The 19161-nt window shown below is 35.4% G+C and overlaps 1 protein-coding gene across 1 annotated transcript in view; it reads right to left on the bottom strand.

The window, feature by feature from the left end:
- Positions 1-19161, bottom strand: part of RIT2 (Ras like without CAAX 2) — a 513738-nt gene extending 494577 nt beyond the window's left edge. The window contains 1 exon segment of the mRNA XM_069077860.1: positions 18952-19161. Coding sequence (XP_068933961.1) covers positions 18952-19054 — 103 coding nt within the window. The 5' untranslated portion in view covers positions 19055-19161.

Here is a 19161-nt window from a genome sequence, read left to right as displayed (position 1 = left end):
AGTCTATGAAGTATTTATAGAATAAGTAAAGAAGAGAGAGGACCTTTCATAATGCCACAGCTGAGATCCAAGCTGAGGAAGAGAAGCCATGATGAAAGAAGGAAGATAAAGAGCCTAGGAAAGTAACAACTAAAAGGTGACAGCAACCTCCTTCTACTCCAAAAAAGCACCAGAAGTGGAAGTTTCAAGTCAGAAATGGTCAAAAGCATGGAAGCATGGACCTGGACATGTCCAAAGTAGCAGCAGGGCATGGTAGCTAAGATGTACCAAAGCCATGTAATGACACTATACATTTATGCCATTGGCTTTAGGTAAGACTATGTCATCTTAAAGGTCTTTGGGCTAAATTAATAACTAATATTGTTAAATTATGTCAGAGTAGCTCCATTTCACACCAAGTATGAACAATTAATCCTCTCTAACCACCTTTTATAGGTGGTCATTCAAGCTCCAAGCAAAAATTCCTACAAATGGTGATTGGATAGATAGTTCTAATTGTGAAGTTATTTTCCACCATCCATTGAGTGAAACTCTGCCTTTCTTCCTAACTTCCATCCAGTTCTACTCCTGGTTCTACCCTTTAGGGCCAAACAGTTCAAATCCAACCTCTCTTCTAAAGGAAAGTACATACTTGTATGTTAAACTTTCAAATCCCCTCGCTATGTGTTCACTTTCCTTTAAATCAGCTCCAGATTTTCAAATTTATTTTTAGGTTGTGTCACCCAGAACTGAACACAATATCTATAGGTGATCTGACTAGGTCAGGGAAAGATCACAGGTTATATAACCTCCTTTATTCCCTACTCTCTCTATATATTAAAGATGCCAAAGTTGGGGTTCACTTTCTGAGGTGTTACATGTAGCTGCTGTTTCATAGTGAATACTAATATGACAATTTTCATGACCTATTATTGCCTTCTCGTATTTTGTCTATTTTCTACCCAGGTGAATGATTTTGTTGGGTTTATTTTTGTCTTCTTGGAGGAGGGAAGGCAGGCCAATTGGGGTTAAGTAACTTGCCCAATGTCACATAGCTAGTAAGCATTAAGTGTCTGAGGCTGAATTTGAATTCAGGTCCTCCTGACTCCAGGGTCAGTGCCCTATTCACTGTGCCACCTAGCTGCCCCAACTGATTTAGTTTTGAAGTTGTGTTATATTTTACCATTATGCTTATTAAATTTTATCTTACTATATCTAACTCATCATTTTAGCCATCTAGTTTACTATTGATCTCTTTCAATTTTGTGTCACCTACAAAATTAGTAAGTATACATCTATTCATTCATCTAAGTCATTGATAAAAAATCCCACTGAATTAAATAAGATCAAGAACATAATTATTCACTCAGAAACACCCCCATTACTATCTCCTCCTCTTCTTCTCCTCCTCTTCCTTTCTCTTTTCCTGTTTTGACTGAATTCTTCCCCTTAGCTTGCAAATATAGGGTCGCTCATCTGATAAAAGAAACTTCCCTTGACCCTGCTACATTCCTCAAGTTATTAACCAATGTCTCTACATAGTCTTCACCTATTACTTGACTTCATTTCCACCCACATATTCTTCAACTTCCTGAAATATGTTTTCTGCCTCAATCTCTCTACTATAGCTTTTCACTGGAAATTCTCCTTTCTCCTGATATCTGAGTACCCAGTCTCATCACTGTTTCATCTTCACATTGATGTCCTTTGAATTTTCCTGGGAAACCTCACAAAGTTCTACTTTCAGCCTTTTCATACTTCTCTCTGAGTCACTATCCATTTCTATTTATTTATTTTTAAAAAAACCTATATGTATGTGACTCAATTTTGGCTCCAACTATAAAACTTAATTGTAGTGGTTAATATGCTGTCAGGAGTAGGCCTACCAGAAAATTATGATGAAAAAATGAGCCTGGACTACATTCTCCAAGAGGTCCTTAAGGAAAACTGCCCTGAGATACTAGAACCTGAGGGGAAAATAGAAATCGAGAGAATCCACCGGACACCTGCTGTAAGAGATCCCAAACTGAAAAATCCTCTAAACGTTGTGGCCAAACTCCAGAACTACCAGATAAAAGAGAAAATACTTCAAGCTGCCAGAAAGAAACAATTCAAATATCGAGGGTCCACAGTGAGGATTGCACAGGATTTGTCAGCCTCTAGACTGAAAGATCAGAGGCAGTGGAATACAATTTTCAGGAAGGCAAAAGAGCTCGGATTACAACCAAGGATCACATACCCAGCGAGACTGAGCATATTCTTTCAGGCAAAGAGATGGTCATTCAATGATATAACAGAGTTCCAGACCTTCTTGACAAAAAAGCCAGAACTCAATGGAAAATTCAACCTCCAATTATGAGATGCAACAGTGACTAGAAAGGTAAACAAGGAGAACACACACACACACACACACACACACACACACACACACACACACACCCTGCTATTTGATAATAGCAAACTGGTTATAGACAAGTAGAGGGTATGAGTATAAAATACACAAAATGATGATTTTTAAAAAATCTTGTTAAGGGCTACAAAGGGACTGGGTGAAGTGGAAAAGGGTAAATTATGCCACTCATAGAGGCATAAAAACTGTATAGCAGAGGAAAAAAAGGGAGGGTGTTGGGAAGCATATGAGCTTTTCCCTCATTGGTTCTGGTACAAGGAGGGAATAACAACCAGTTAAGCATAGGACGCTATAGAGAAGAAACGCCAAAAGAATCATTTTAGAGGGAAAGAGGGGAGGGAGAGGAGCTTCGCATGAGATTTGTTCCTGTCATTCTTGATGCGAAGAAAAAAATAGCATACTTCATTAAGTATAACAATATCCTACAGGCAGTGGAAGGGGGAAAGTGTTACGAAAGGGGGGTGGGAGTGGTTTGTAGGGAGGGAAGTGGTAAGGGGAAAAGGGGAGGAAAAGGGAGGGGGGCCAAAAGGGAACACTGAGGGAGGTGGTGGTCAAAAGGAAAACTATTAAGGGGGGGAAGGGAGAAGGGAGGGGAAATATGAACATTAACAGGGGCAGGAATAGGATGAGGGGAAAGAAACAGATAACAATCATAACTGTAAATGTGAATGGAATGAACTCTCCTATAAAATGGAGATGGATAGCAGAATGGATTAGAAATTATAATCCTACAATATGCTGTATACAAGAAACACATCTGAAACAGAGGGATACACACAAGGTAAAGGTAAAAGGTTGGAGTAAAATATATCATGCCTCAGCTAAAATAAAAAAAGCAGGGGTAGCAATCCTTATCTCAGATAAAGCAAATGCAAAAATTGACCTAATTAAAAGAGACAAGGAAGGAAACTATACCCTGTTAAAAGGCACCATTGAGAATGAAGCGATATCACTACTTAACATATATGCACCAAGTGGTGTAGCATCCAAATTCCTAGAGGTGAAGGTAAAGGAATTAGAGGAAGAAATAGCAAAACTATACTAGTGGGAGACCTTAATCTCCCCCTATCTGAACTTGATAAATCCAACCTCAAAATTAACAAGAAAGAATTTAAAGAGGAGAACAGGATTTTAGAGAAGATAGGTATGATAGGTCTATGGAGAAAACTGAATGGGGATAAAAAGGAATATACTTACTTCTCAGCGGTTCATGGCACATACTCAAAAACTGACCATGTTCTAGGGCATAAAACCCTCAGAATTCTATGCAGTAAGGCAGAAATATTAAATGCATCATTCTCAGATCATGATGCAATAAAAATTACATGTAATAAAGGGCCAGGGAAAGACAGACTAAAAACTAACTGGAAATTAAACAATTTAATCCTAAAGAATGAGTGGGTCAAACAAGAAATTATAGAAACAATCAGTAATTTCATTCAAGAGAATGATAATAATGAGACAACATACCAAAATCTGTGGGATGCATTAAAGGCAGTTCTTAGGGGAAGTTTTATATCCCTGAGAGCATACGTGATTAAATTAGAGAAAAGGGAGCTCAATGAATTGGGCATGCAATTAAAAAACCTAGAAAAAGAACAAATTCAAAATCCCCAATTAAATACTAAATTAGAAATATTGAAGACTAAAGGAGAGATTAATAAAATCGAAATTAAGAAAACTATTGAACTAATAAATAAAACTAAGAGCTGGTTTTATGAATAAACCAACAAAATTGATAGACCCTTAGTCAATATGATAAAAAAAGAAAGAATAAAACCAAATTATGAGCATCAAAGATGAAAAGGGTGAATCTACCTCCAATGAAGAGGAAATCAAAACAATAATTACGAATTATTTTTCCCAATTGTATGCACATAAATTTGACAATCTTAGGGAAATGGATGAATATTTAGAAACATACAAGTTGCCCAGATTAACTAAAGAGGAAGTAAATTACGTAAATAATCCCATCTCAGAAAAAGAAATTGAACAAGCCATCAGACAGCTCCCTGGGAAAAAATCTCCAGGGCTAGATGAATTCACTAGTGAATTCTATCAAACATTTAAAGAACAATTGATTCCAATGCTCTACAAATTATTGGGGAAAATTAGTGAAGAAGAAATCCTACCAAATTCTTTTTGTGACACAAATATGGTACTGATACCTAAATCAGGAAGAGATAAAACAGAGAAAGAAAATTATAGACCAATCTCCCTCATGAATATAGATGCAAAAATTCTAAATAAAATACTAGCCTAAAGACTACAGCAACTTATCTCAAGAATAATACATTTTGATCAGGTAGGATTTATTCCAGGAATGCAAGGATGGTTTAATATTAGGAAAACCATCAGTATAATTGAGCATATCAACAATAAAACTAGCAGGAACCACATGTTCATCTCAATAGATTCAGAAAAGGCTTTTGACAAAATACAACATCTATTCCTATTAAAAACATTAGAAAGTATAGGAATAAATTGAGCCTTCCTTAAAATAATAGGTAGCATCTATTTAAAGCCATCAGCAAGTATTATATGTAATGGGGAGAAGCTAGAAGCATTACCCATAAGATCAAGGGTGAAACAAGGGTGTCCACTATCACCCCTCTTATTCAATCTGGTACTAGAAATGTTAGCAGTAGCAATTAGAGAAGAAAAAGAAATCAAAGGAATCAAGTTAGGCAAAGAAGAGACCAAGCTATTACTCTTCGCAGATGATATGATGATATACTTAGAGAACCCTAGAGAATCAAGTAAAAAACTGCTTGAGACAATAAATAAATTTGGCAAAGTTGCAGGATATAAAATAAAGCCACATAAATACTCGGCATTCTTATATATTTCCAATGAAATTGAACAGCAAGAAGTAGAAAGAGAAATCCCATTTAAAGTTACTGTAGACATTATAAAATATTTGGGAATCCACCTGCCAAAACAAACCCAGGACCTGTATGATCATAACTACAAAACACTTTTCACACAAATAAAGTCAGATCTAAGTAATTGGAAAAATATCAATTGCTCATGGCTGGGTCGAGCTAATAAAATAAAAATGACAATTTTAACTAAATTTAATTATATATTTAGTGCCATACCAATTAATTTACCAAAAAAACTACTTTATAGAGTTAGAAAAAATAGTAACAAAATTCATCTGGAAGAATAAACGGTACAGAATATCAAGGGATATTAATGAAAAGAAATGCTAGGGAAGGTGGACTAGCTTTACCAGATTTCAATCTGTACTATAAAGCAGCAGTCATCAAAACTACTTGCTACTGGCTGAGGAATAGAGGAGTGGATCAATGGAATAGATTAGGCACACGAGATTCAGAAGTCAATGACTACAGTAATGTATTGTTTGATAAACCCCCAGACCCTGGTTTTTGGGATAAGAACTCACTATTTGACAAAAACTGCTGGGAAAACTGGAATATAGTATGGCAGAAACTGGGCACAGACCATTATCTAACACCATATACCAAAATCAAGTCTAAATGGGTTCATGATCTAGGTATAAAGGTTGATACTGTAAGCAGTCTGCTAAAACAAGGAATAGTTTACCTATCAGACTTGTGGAGAGGGAATGACTTTATGAATAAACAGGAATTAGAGAACATTATAAAATGTAAAATGGATAATTTTGACTACATGAAATTTAAAAGTTTCTGGACAAACAAAGCCAATGTAACCAAGATTAAGAGGGAGGTGGGAAATTGGGAAAGAATCTTTACAACCTACATCTCTGACAAAGGTCTCATTTCTAAAATATACAGAGATTTGAATCAAATTTATAAGAATACAAGTCATTCCCCAATTGATAAATGGTCAAAGTATATGAACAGGCAGTTTTCAGAGAAAGAAATTAAAGCTATCTATAAGCACATGAAGAAATGCTCTAATTCACTATTGATTAGAGAAATGCAAATTAAAACATCTCTGAGGTACCACATCTCACCAGTCAGATTGGCTAAGATGACAAAACAGGAAAATGACAAATGCTGGAGAGGATGTGGGCAAACTGGAACACTAATGCATTGTTGGTGGAGTTGTGAACTGATCCAGCCTTTCTGGAGAGCAATCTGGAATTATGCCCTAAGGGTTATAAATGCTTTCATACCCTTTGGTCCAGCAATACCACTCCTAAGGTTATATCCCAAAGAGATCATAGAAATGGGAGAAAGACCCATATGTACAAAAATGTTTATAGCAGCTCTTTTTGTTGTGGCAAAGAATTGGAAATTAAGGGGGTGCCCATCAATTGGGGAATGGCTGAACAAGTTGTGGTATATGCATGTTGTGGAATACTACTGTGGTATAAGAAACGGGGAGTAGGCAGTCTTCATATTTACCTGGAGAGGCTTAAAAGAACTGATGCTGAGTGAGAAGAGTAGAACCAGGAGAAATTTGTACACAATTACAGACACAACGTATGTGTGATGACCAACTTTGGTAAACTGGACTCTTCTCAGCAATGCAGGGATAGAAGTCAATCCCAAAAGATTCATGATGGAGAGAAAAACGTGCATCCAGAGAAAAAACTAAGTTTATATCCAGGTGGAAGCAAAATACCTGATCTTTTTCCTTCTCTTATTTGGTTTTATGTCCCTCTTTATCATTTTTCATTCCAGCTGGTACAATCCATCCTTATAACCTGACCAATGTATAATGTGAAAGTATTTACAGATCTTATACTTGACTATAAACCGCCATGGGGGGGTGGGGAGGGAGGGGGACAAAATTCCTTGAAATTCAAGGAATTGTGGAATTGAATCCTGTAAACTAAAAGGAAACAAACAAATTAATAAATTAAAGAATTTTAAAAAAAAGAATATGCTGTCAGGAGAAAGCAAAGTAAAATGGTGCATTTTCATTCAAAATGTAATTTTTTAAAAAGTAAAATAATATGAAAGGGAGAAATTTATTGTAGCCCAGATTCAAATGCAGGCATATCTGATGGTAAACTCAAGTTCATCTAAGTAGTCACTCTCAGTAGCTATTGTGGCAGGCAATTTCCCTGAAGTGTTTTCTATGGGAAGTGATGTTTTTGTCATGTGTGTGCTCCTGTGATCATCATAGCATTACAGGTCAATTAAGCTACAAAAGAGGAGATTGTTTAGAGGGGTAAGCAAAGTCCCACTATTATAGTCCTTTCAATGACTACTCCAGAGACAAGAGTTGAAGCCAATCAATACAGGAATCTTGGGAATGAGACAGAGAAGGAGGAGATATAATGGCAGGTATGCAATACACAATGCAATTCACATCTCCTTCCCCACCTATACAATAACCTTCAGACCTCAGCTTTATTTTGTGGAATGGGGTTTATTGAGGCCAAAGAAAATTTTCCTTTTAGTCACTTCATTGATGCTGGTCACTCCCTAGCTATCAGTTTGGCCATGGTAATTGAAAGCAACAATCAAGACCCAGTCAAAAGAAAGGAATGTAAGCTCTGACTCAAAAACAGAGCTGATATTCAGCAAAAATTGTAAAGGGAAGGAAGCCTCAGGATTCCTCCTTATTATTTTCTTTTCAGTATAATCTCTTAGAGACAATTCCCTGGCTGCCCTGACCCTCATCCTACAAAATATGGCATCAAGATCATCTTTATTATCAGTTCTCTGCCCTCTAATGTCATAAATATTAACCCAGATCCAACAAGTATTTTTCCCCCCTTCCCTCAGAGGACTGCTAGGTGGTTGCTGCTAATCTGACTTACCAATTTACATTTAGATATTATTGCTGACAACAAGCCCTGTTTTTCCCTTTCCAAGGGGCATTTACATTTAATAGTGAGCTTGAAAAAATGAATCTCTTAACCCATATCATTGAAAATCTAATAGAAACATTTTTGTCATTGTTAGAAGCCCTAGGCTAGGGGACTTTTGTAAGCTCCTCCCAAGTTTCTCCATGGAGTTGCTGATGCCCCTGCTGATACCTAAGAGTGGGACTATTTCTAGGTCATGGACAGAGACAAATTAAGAAGGTGGCTACATAGTGTAAAATATCATCATATTTATAGCCACATACAAATATACACATAAAATATACATGTGCATGTATACACACATATATACATATACATTAATTCATTCAGCTAAGTATTTAATTTAGAAAAAGAATCTAGACAGATTTAGGAAAAAAACTCCTGGGACCTACAATAACAATAGCTGATATTTATATATCTTAAGAATAGTGAAGTTCTCTAAATAGATTACAAAGCTTTAAGGTTTGTGACTGCTTTAATTATATTGAATAAATTGCTCTTTAAACATCCCTTTAAGGTTGTTACTACAGTATTATCATCATCCTCATTATAATCATCATCAACAGTCTCATCATTACCATTTTACAGATAAGGAAACTGAGGTTGAGAGACATTAAGTTTCATATTAAATGAATGTGGCAGATGCAAGATTTACTAAACTTTACATTTAAATTTGCTGCAAAATATAATGGGGGCATGGTACAGTGTATAGAAAGCCAGTTTCAGGGTCAGGAAGATCTGAGATTAAGGCCTGCCACTGACAAATATAAGCTGTGTAAACTTGCAGAAGGCACTGACCATCTCAGTACTCCCAGGAGACTATCTAAAATGAGATCACTCCATCAAAGGAACTCCTACCAAGAGTGCCCTATGACAATGAAATCAGACTCCAATTTCCCTCCTACAGCAAACAAATTAGAATAAAATAAATGCATAACAAGAGCAAAAACATAAATGCTATCAACTCAGGTGAAAGAGAAATTACTTGTAGCTGCCATAAAGAAAGGCTGTGTAAAAGAGCTTGCTTGTAAGCTGGGCTTTGAATGGCAAGAAAGAATCTGACAATTATCTATATTAAAGAAAGAATCTGACAACTATCAATATTACATTATATTATTTGCCCATATTACCCAAATTCTGTTGTTCTGTTATATATGCAACAGTCATTGGCCCTATTTTAGATTAAAGTGACTTCCCTCAAGTCATTTAAATAATAAGTAAGAGGCCATAGTTAAGAAAACAGATCTTTAGACTCCTGGTCCAATATAAAAGGAGGTAGAGAATACATGAAAATCCTGGGTTTAAGTGAGAGCTACATTGCTTACTAACTGCATGACCTTGGGTAAATCATTTTACTCCCTTGAGTCTCAGTTATCTTTAAAAAGGAGGGAGGTTGGACTAATCAGAGATTCTAAAATTTTTGTATCATGGACACAACTTTCATTCTGGTGTAGTCTATGAGTCTCTCCCCTCCAAGAATGCATAAAATAAAATGCATAAGATAAGAAATGAAATATAATATATTGAAACAAAGTATTTTTTTCTCATCCAAGTTCACAGTTCCCCTAAAAACCTATCTATAAGAATTTTTGAAATAGGTGATTCTAAGGATTTTAGACCTAATGGTCCTTTCCATTGCACCGTGCTTCCTCTATATCAGATTAAGTGAAATGTAGTCTGTGCCTACACACAAAATAATAATAACAATAAATAGGTCTGTGATATAGCCATTTTGTTGAATAACCTGCCCTATATCAATTTAAATGCATAGCACATATAATCTTGGAAATACTTCTAGTTAATGTGTTCCTCCCTGAATTGTATTTCTTCTGTTACTTGTAGAGTATCTGAAAATGAATTCATTTTCTACTAAACCCATTACAGACCTCTAAGTCAATTCTTGCTTAGTCAGTTGTAGTGAGAGCTTTTTCTGGCCTAATGAGTAAGGATACAATTAAGGATGAAACCAATGAGCAATAGGAGTGTACATTTGTTTTCTTTTTCCTTCCCTTTATTGTGGTTTTGGCATCTAGGCCATGAGTGTCTAGAAAATGTGACGAGAAGGAGCTAGGGAAATAATTTCTAATATTTCAGACCTAATAGCCTGAGAGTGAGGACAAAGAGTAGCCTTTGAGCAATTGCCATAGGCTTCCTATATTAACTGAAATCATCAGATTGCCATTTAAATCCCTTCAGAATCTGCCTCTAGTTTACTTTTCCAAAGCTCATTGCACATTCCTATCCCTCACAATACTATGTTCCAGCCAAAATTGCTTACTGATTGATCCCCAAAGCAAAGGTTATATCTCCCAGTTTCATACTTTTATATGGGCTGTACTCTATGGCTAGAAAGCTCTCCCTCTTCATTTCTGCCTTTTAGAATCTCTAACTTCTTGTCTCATGATCCACCACAAATGAGAACCCTATGTTATCTCCTCTAGTTGTTAATGCTCTTTCTCTATTCCTCTTAATAATAATAATATATATATATGTATATATATACATATATATATGTATATATATCTTTACATGTTGAATCCCTCCCCGCAAAGGAATGTAAACTCCAGGAGGGTAGGAGTTGTTTTTCTGTGTGCTTTTTTTTTTTAATCATCAACCTTATAACCTGAACAGATGTTTATTCAATCCTGGTTGGGTTGGATTAGGTCATATGATCTTGTTTAAAGTCAGAAGGAACCTCAGCAATCATTTAGACTCAGTCTCTCATTCAACAGCTAAATAGTCTGGGCTCAAGTGAAATGAATCTTTCAGGCACTAAATAGTAGAGCCAGGATTCGGCCCAGGTACTCTGATGCTGAATAAAGTGTTCTTGCAATTACATCATGTGTTAAGTAAACAAAGTACCTTTCCATTTTGCTCATATAAACATGGGCATTGGAATTTTATTGTTGAATATTGTTTTCTTTTCTTTTCTCAATGTTAACTTTAGAAAATATAGTTATGCTATTAAGAAGAAAGCTTTACAAAAAGATCTAAACTTACAAAACATATCACTTATAAATTGGCAAAAAGTAAGGCATATTTGTTCATTTTAAAAACAATTCTTTCCTTTTTTAAAGTAACTAACCATCAATAGTTTATACTATACAATGTACTACACTAATGTATTTAGGACACGGTATGATTTTTTAAAAACATATGCCATTTTCTGGCAATATGTTTTATATATATATATATATATATGTATATGCATATAAAGATGGGTATAAATACTAGATTACAATGTAGAAAAGTTGGCCCTTTCTGCCCTCATGCTATTCACAAGTGTGAAATACAAGTATGGCTTTATGGTTTTATGGTTTGCAAGTCAATTTTGTACATTGTCTCATTTGATCCCCACAACAACCCTTTGATGGTAAAGTCAACAGAAACTATTATCCCCTTTTTACAGATGAAAAAACTGAAGTTGTGAGAGATTACATCACTTGTCCAGGTTCATATAATCAAAATGAGGGGATCTCTTCCATTTCTGTAAATTTGTGATAAGATATAATAATTTATTTCTTTTTATTGAACAGAAGAACTCATAAACTATGGAGGTGCCATAATACACATTATTGTAGAAAGCATTCTTACAGATCAAATCATCAAGTTTTTGAAGTTTAAAGTTGAAGGAAGTGTAATAAAAAGCCTTTATATACATCAATACAATCAATGATTACAGATCACCTGGAAAAATATTATTATGGTATTCTATAGATAAATTAGCAAATATTTAAGGATATACTCAGTACCTGGCACTGTGCTAGGTATTAAGAATAGAAAGACAAAAATTAAATGTCCCCTTGTCCTCGAGGAGATTACATTCTAGTGGGTAACACTAATTGGGTAATATAAGTACATATACAATAATTATATATATAATATATATATGTGTGTGTGTGTGTGTGTGTGTGTGTGTGTGTGTGTGTGTGTGTGTGTGTGTGTAAAGAATAAAAGGCAGAATTTTGGAGAGAGAAAGGTGGCCCAAGAAAGACCTCATAGGATTTCAGCTCAACTTCAAAGAAAAATGGGTATTCTAAGAGTGTGAAGTGAAGAGGGAATGAATGTCAAGTATGGGGGCCAACCTGTGTAAAGCTAGAGATAGGGCAAGGTGTATTATGTGTAAATAAAGCATGAAGAACAGTTTAGCTGAACTATAAAGGATGTGAAGGGGCATAATATATGACATATTGTTCTTATATATCGCCCACACCCACTTTATTCTCCCGTTTAGTTCACTTTTATGTGTTAACCTCCTCCATTTAAATACATTGTATGTTCCCTTGAGGGCAATGACTATTTTTCTTTCTGCTGGTATTTGTAACTGTTTTAGCACCCTGCCTGGCACACAGTAACTACTTAATAAATGCATGTTGACTTTACATGGCTTGAGGGTGAAAAAGTAAAATTCTCTTCCCAATGTCAAACAATCTGAACTTGAGTCTTCTGACTCCATGGCCAATGGAATTTCTGCTGTACTATGAAATTATTTCCCCAAAAATATTTTTTCAGTGCCTGTTAGGAAAAAAGAATTGGTAGCCACTTTGAAGCTGGCTGTGAAATCAGAAAAAGGAATGGATTATTCTTGCAGTAAATTTTCTTTGTTCCCAATGTTTGCATGCTTGTATATATGTATGTGCATTATGTATGTATATATTTATATATGTATATGTGTGAATATTTGAATATATGTAGGTAGGTATACATATACCAAAATATGTCTGTGTGTGTATGTATGCATAGGGATTCACATGGTAGCAACCATTTCCTAAGCCATCTGGACTCAGCATCCAAATATGAATTTTATATAACTTTTATATAAAATTTTAAAAATCACTTATAAGACTAAAAAGCAAACTATTTAAATTTGGGCAAGTCACTGAATTTATTACTTAAACCTCAATAAAATTGATAGTATCATTCATGAGTGATAAAATATCAACTACAAATTAACAAATGGACCTGGAAGCTTTTAAAAAATAGTTAATAATTTAGTTTTGTTCTTATTTTTACTTTTAGCAACTAAACCTGGTTTTTCATGGGTATAAGGAGAGACACAAGGAATTTCTTGCAATAAGACAGACCTTCTATTCTTATACAACATGGATTCTTTGAAAAGCTGTCAGCTCTGACAGATTGTGATTCCGCCAGGGTCACACTTTGTAGTAGACATTGAACTTGAACACAGCTCTTCCTGAATCCAAGACTAGCTCTCTATCTGCTTTGCCATGCTGCCTTTTAAGATTCTTCTCTAGTAGATTCTCAACCTCAAAGCAGGGAATCCTCATGTGTCTTGACCCATTTTTATCTTATGTTGAGAGACCAACCTCCACATATGACACAATTAATTAATAAGTGATATTCTCTTAGTCCTGAAAACAGAACTTCAACTGAAAGTTTCTGAAGAATATATTTTCAGTTCCCAAAACAGTAAAATGAAAATTAGCTGCTAGGAAACACTGCCTTGTAGCCACATTTACAGGAAACCAATACTTCTGCCTCTAGATTCCTGCCATTATTCCTGTCCTCTAAGAACTTAATGTGTCTTTCTCCTCAAGCACTTCTTTCTGAGGGGATGGTTTTCCTCAGATTCAGTGTTGTTTGTGTTTCTTCTTAAGCTACTTCTTTATTTTATTTTAGTTTGGCTTTTCAGTATTTCAGTCAAAATGCCCTTTATATTCTCCATTCAGCAAATACTCTGTCCACAAAAGGAAGGCAGGTACCTCGAATACACACACACACACACACACACACACACACACACACAGACGCACACATATACACATACACACATTGTTAGCTAAGATTTGCATGGCACCATAAGGTTTTAAAGCACTGTACATATGTTAATTCTTTTGTTCCTGACAACAATCCTGTGAGAAAGGTGCTGTTGATCACTATGCTCCTTTCAGTGACATCCTTGCCTCGAGGCAAGCAGTTTTCCCTTTATGTGTTCACATCCATGTATATACCCACATTCACACTGCATATATTCACATATGTAGATATATACATATAACACAATTAAATAGATGTAATACACAAGTGTAGATAAACGCAGATAAACATAGATATACACACACTCATGGGGCGGGGCAAGCAAGGAAGGAAAATTAACACAATTTACACAATCTTTAAAAATGCTACATGGCTTCAAACTATATGGCTCATCAGTCCTAGGATTCCATCCCTACTCATAAGACTAGGAGACATAGAACATTCAGAAAAGTACAGGAGTCTTTAATGTCATACTCAGAAAGTCAAGGAGGTACATCAAATAGGCTGAACTTTCCCATAGTCAGTCATTATGACTTTGAGGACAAGGATCTTAATACATGACTTATATAACTCTTGGGTCTCCTATAGTACTCAGCAAAGTCCTGGGTCAATAGAGATTACTCAATAAATAATTTTTGACAAATTAGTCATAACATTCAGAGTTGAAAGGTACATTAGATATTATTTAGTCCAAGGCTTTCATTTAATAAATTTTGATACCAAGAGTATGAAAGGGGAAGTGACTTTTCCCCAATTATTTAATTAGTTTTCCTTCCTTAAATTTACCTAAATATTTTATATTATGTACATTAAGTAGCAATTTCAGGGTGTCTCTTAAGAAATTTCATTATTCTATTGCACTTAAGTATAAAATTTGTAGGACCACTTCAAAACCCATTTCTGTCATGGAGGCCTGTGTCGGGGGAAAAAAAGTTCATTGGGCCTTTTTTGTTGAGCTTAAGAGTCCTCCAATCTTCCTTTTGCTCATTAAATCATTACAAGAGTGGTTCTCTGATTTGGAGAGAGGACTTGGAAAGAGGTCAATTAACTGAAATATATGTTTTGGAGTTCGTACATTAGGGATGAAAAGAAAACAAAAACAAAAACAAAAACCTGTTGCCTCTTGGTTATTAAATGTAGAATAAAGAACAATTATGGAATTGAAGTCCATTTATATGAATTGCTAGGAAGGTTTCATCTGAGAAGAGGAAGTGACAGATACAAGCCTATATGCTTTGATTTTAAATAACCTCAACCAATATACTTCCAGAACCACAAAAAATGCAGAAGTTACATTCTACTTTTTCCTGAATATCAATGTGTCTAATCATTGGATAAATAATTGTAACAAAGAACCACAGCTCAGGGATTTTAGTCAGACAAATCCCAACTATGATTCTAAACATCTGGCTACATCATTCTTTCAAATTTTCTATTGTAGGAATATATAGTTTGCCTTCTGGATAAGCAATAAAATATTCCTGGCTTATATAATTACTAGTTGGACTAATTGGCCTTCTCTTTCCTTTTCCTGATCAGGTTGATGATGCCGGCTGGAAGCTCAGATTTGACTTTATCACATTTGGAAAAGTAATTTCCTGAAGATTTAATTATAGCCCATGTATTTTTTTTCCCATGCAGAACAATGATGGGGCTGCCTCAGTCAAGGCAGTGGCTTTTTTCTCTGGAAACTAGTGACAATGGTAAATCAAAGTATTTAATATTGAGGGCTGACACAGGTGTGTATGTGTATTGGGGGAGGGGGCATTTATTATCTCTAATAGAAGAAAATTTCCTTTGAAAGATACTTTCTTCCAGACTTTTATCTTCTGCTGGCTCCATGGCTGTCACTATAGAATAGGTCAGGTTTTAACCTAATTATCCCATCTCCATATCTGTGCATCTCCCCCGTATCAAAGATTCACATGGAAATAGAAAAAGCCTAGAAAATACTTGAGTGAAAATGTGATTGCTGCAGGCATTTCTTTCACCTAAGTCTACAAAATGGTATCCTCCCCTCCTTTTCTCACTATCCATCTCCTCTTGTCCTTTCCCATTCCCTCTATTCCCCTTTTCTTTTCCTTTGCCCTCTATTCCCCTTCTATATTTCCCCTTCTCATCAATATCTGATCCTTTTCAGTATTTCTCACATTCTTAACTTCCTCACCCTTCTTTCACACACACACATAGACACACACAAACACAGACACATATACATATACATATACATTCAGAAAGAGAAGAAATATACATATGGTGTATGCATGTGTATACATGGCATGAATACTACTTGTGTATGAGTACATATGGTATACATATTGCTTGTATGTACATATAAGCAATTCAGTACTGACACTGATATGAATTACTTAAAAATTTTCCTAAAATTCTTGGTCATTTGAAATTGTAAAACTTTTCTCTCCTCACTGTTTTTCCTAGTGTAAGATGACTCATTTTTTCCTTGCTTTGACAACTGCTTTGATGGCAGAGCACTTTCAGAACGATGTTTCCCTTTCCTTAACTTCACTTTTCCATTCAATTTTACTTCTTATGCTGACACTTTGCTATCACCTTAATGTGAATGTTTTTCTCCCTTCTCCCCTTTTGTATTCCTTTAGGAGTTACAATCAGTGCCTTGGTTTCTTATACTTAGAATCAAGTTCATTTTATTTTTTTTAACCTAATGGCAAAGTTGTTGTAAGGTCTATAGCTTTTCTCTCCACAATAACTTTGGGTCCTGCTCCATTTTTGGTGACACTTCAACGATTAGATCCCTAACGTGCTTCCAAGTGTGTGACTAGAAATCATTATGTCCCTTTCAGTGACATCTTTGCCTTGAAGCCTTTTCAATCCAATCAGCCTCAGATGCTGCTGCCTTAGTCATCTTTCTCATCTGCCACTTTGGCCTTATTAATGCCCTCCAAAAACACCAGTCGTAACATCTTTTGCCTTTCTATATACAAATAAAACTATTTTATTTATTGGGATTCTGATCAAACAGATCTCCCCAAAATATACTAGCTTCCTCATTATGCTATGTTCTTATAGCTTTTTGTTCACCTTTATTCTCTTAAAGTTTAGTTAAGTAGGCCAGCTTATCTCTTTCACCTTGATGATTACTTCTAACTTCATTTCCAACTTTCTTCCTATCCTTCAAAACCCAGCCCACTTATGCCTCCTTCCCAACAAAGAAAAGGGAATAGGAAACAATTTATTCATGAGTTAAAACTGTTGACCTTCTCTATTATTGCATGTTTATGCACTCATTGAATAGTTTTACCATTCCTCCAAACATTCAGCAACACTTCAGAAAATACTTATTTTTTGGTATATTCAGTGCAGGATAGGGTCCAGGTCCCAGGAATATTTTTTTTTATTTAATAAATAATACCTGATTTCAACGAATTTGTAGTGTGTCGGAGGACTTTAAAAAATGACAGAACTGCATCAGCAGCAGAAGCAATAGCAACAATTAACACTTATAATGTACTTTGAGTATCTTTTAGTGAAAAAAAGTCTGTCCCAAAGACTTGGGATCAAGTCCTTCCTCTGACATATGCTGGCTCTATGATCCTAGACAAGTCACTTAACCTTTTAGTGCCCAGACAACTCTCTAAGAGTATGTGCAGGAGAAAAGTTTCTTGCCTGTTTTGGTAAGGAGTCTGTTTCCTCATCTAAAATTTCCTTGGCAAATTAGATCAAGTGTCAGGCTTCAGTCAAGAAGACTGAGTTCAAATCTGGTCTTAGGTACTTACTATCTGTGTGCCTTGGACAAGGCACTTAACTGTGTTTGTCTCAGTTTCCTCATCTGTTAAATGAGCTGGAGAAGGAAAAGGAAAACCACTCCAGTATCTCTACCAAGAAAACCCCAAATGGGGTCACAAAAAATCCAGCTTGACTAAAAATGACTGAATAACAAAACAAAACGCCAAGGAAATCATAAGTCCAGACCCTATCCCTAATCAGCACTTTTAACATTTGCAAAACACTTTCCTTATGTCATATAATTTGGTCCTCACAACAATGCTTTGAGGTAGCTATTATTGTAGTATTAGTATTCTCTTTTTGTTGAAATGGAAAAAGGTTGAGAGGATTTAAGAGAGATGAATGACTTGACCAGGGTCACCTTGCTAATATGTGTCTATGGAAAAATTTGAATTCCTGATTCCAAGCCTAGGATTCTACCATAGCACCATGTTGTATGTATAATATAATTAAACAGACTTTTGAAACCTATAAAATATTTTCCTGACAACAACCCCATGAAGTAGGTAATGTAAGCTTATTATTTTCATTCTACAGATGAATGTTTAAGTGATTTCCCCACACTTTTGGTATTAGATCAGTAGAGAATATTTGCATACCACTTTTCTTACAAATCTATGAGCTAGGCAGAAGAAGTCTTATTATACTCATTTTATATATACAGAAACTTTGTCTTAGAGAGCATGATTTGCCCAAATATCTAGTATTTGCCATACAATAACTCTGTGAGGTAGACAGTATGTTTTATTATCCTTATTTTACACACAAGGAAAGCAACACTTGGAAAGTTTAAAAGTGACTTGCCAATAGTGCTAGGTAGGCCTTGATTCCAGTTCTTCTGATATTAAGTTGTGTGATCTTTTCACAAAATTATGCTATTTCAACAATGTGAAAGTAATCACATTAAGGATAAGAATCACTTCTGCAACTTGTACCACCAGAAACACTGTGGCCATTTAACAATAATAACATGATAGTAAATAACAATTCTGAATTATAAAAATATGAATTATGAAGGGAAAATATTACTTAGAATCTTATGTTGCATTGCTGTTTGCAACTAAATTCAGCTGACTCATCAGCATCAAATTAGCAATTATTACTCATTTTTATGTTCCTGATGGATATCAGTTAAGTTGAGCTGAAGCAATAATCTTTCAGTAATAGCAGCATCATTGTTCTGCCTTTCTAAAGTTCTCTACTTCCCTTGTTCCTCTATACCAAACATTTCATATTAAAAACTTACCGCTTTTACCAACTCCCCCTGCTCCCAACATCACCACCTTGTACTCTCTGGACCCTCCTGAGGAGCTGCCTGAGGAGCAGATGGTCTCATTCTCTATCTCCATCTTACAGCAAGGACTGAAGAAGTAGTACAGGAGAAGGAAGAAAAGAAAAACAGGATGGGGGAAAAAATAAAACACACACAGAGCACTGTCAGGTGCTTACTAGGATA

The sequence above is a fragment of the Petaurus breviceps genome, unplaced genomic scaffold (assembly GCF_028583685.1).
Source record: "Petaurus breviceps papuanus isolate PSGF00001 unplaced genomic scaffold, PetGlider_PUasm1.0 151, whole genome shotgun sequence".
NCBI classification, from domain to species: Eukaryota; Metazoa; Chordata; class Mammalia; order Diprotodontia; family Petauridae; genus Petaurus; species Petaurus breviceps.
This window is presented reverse-complemented; position numbering and strand designations above follow the sequence as displayed.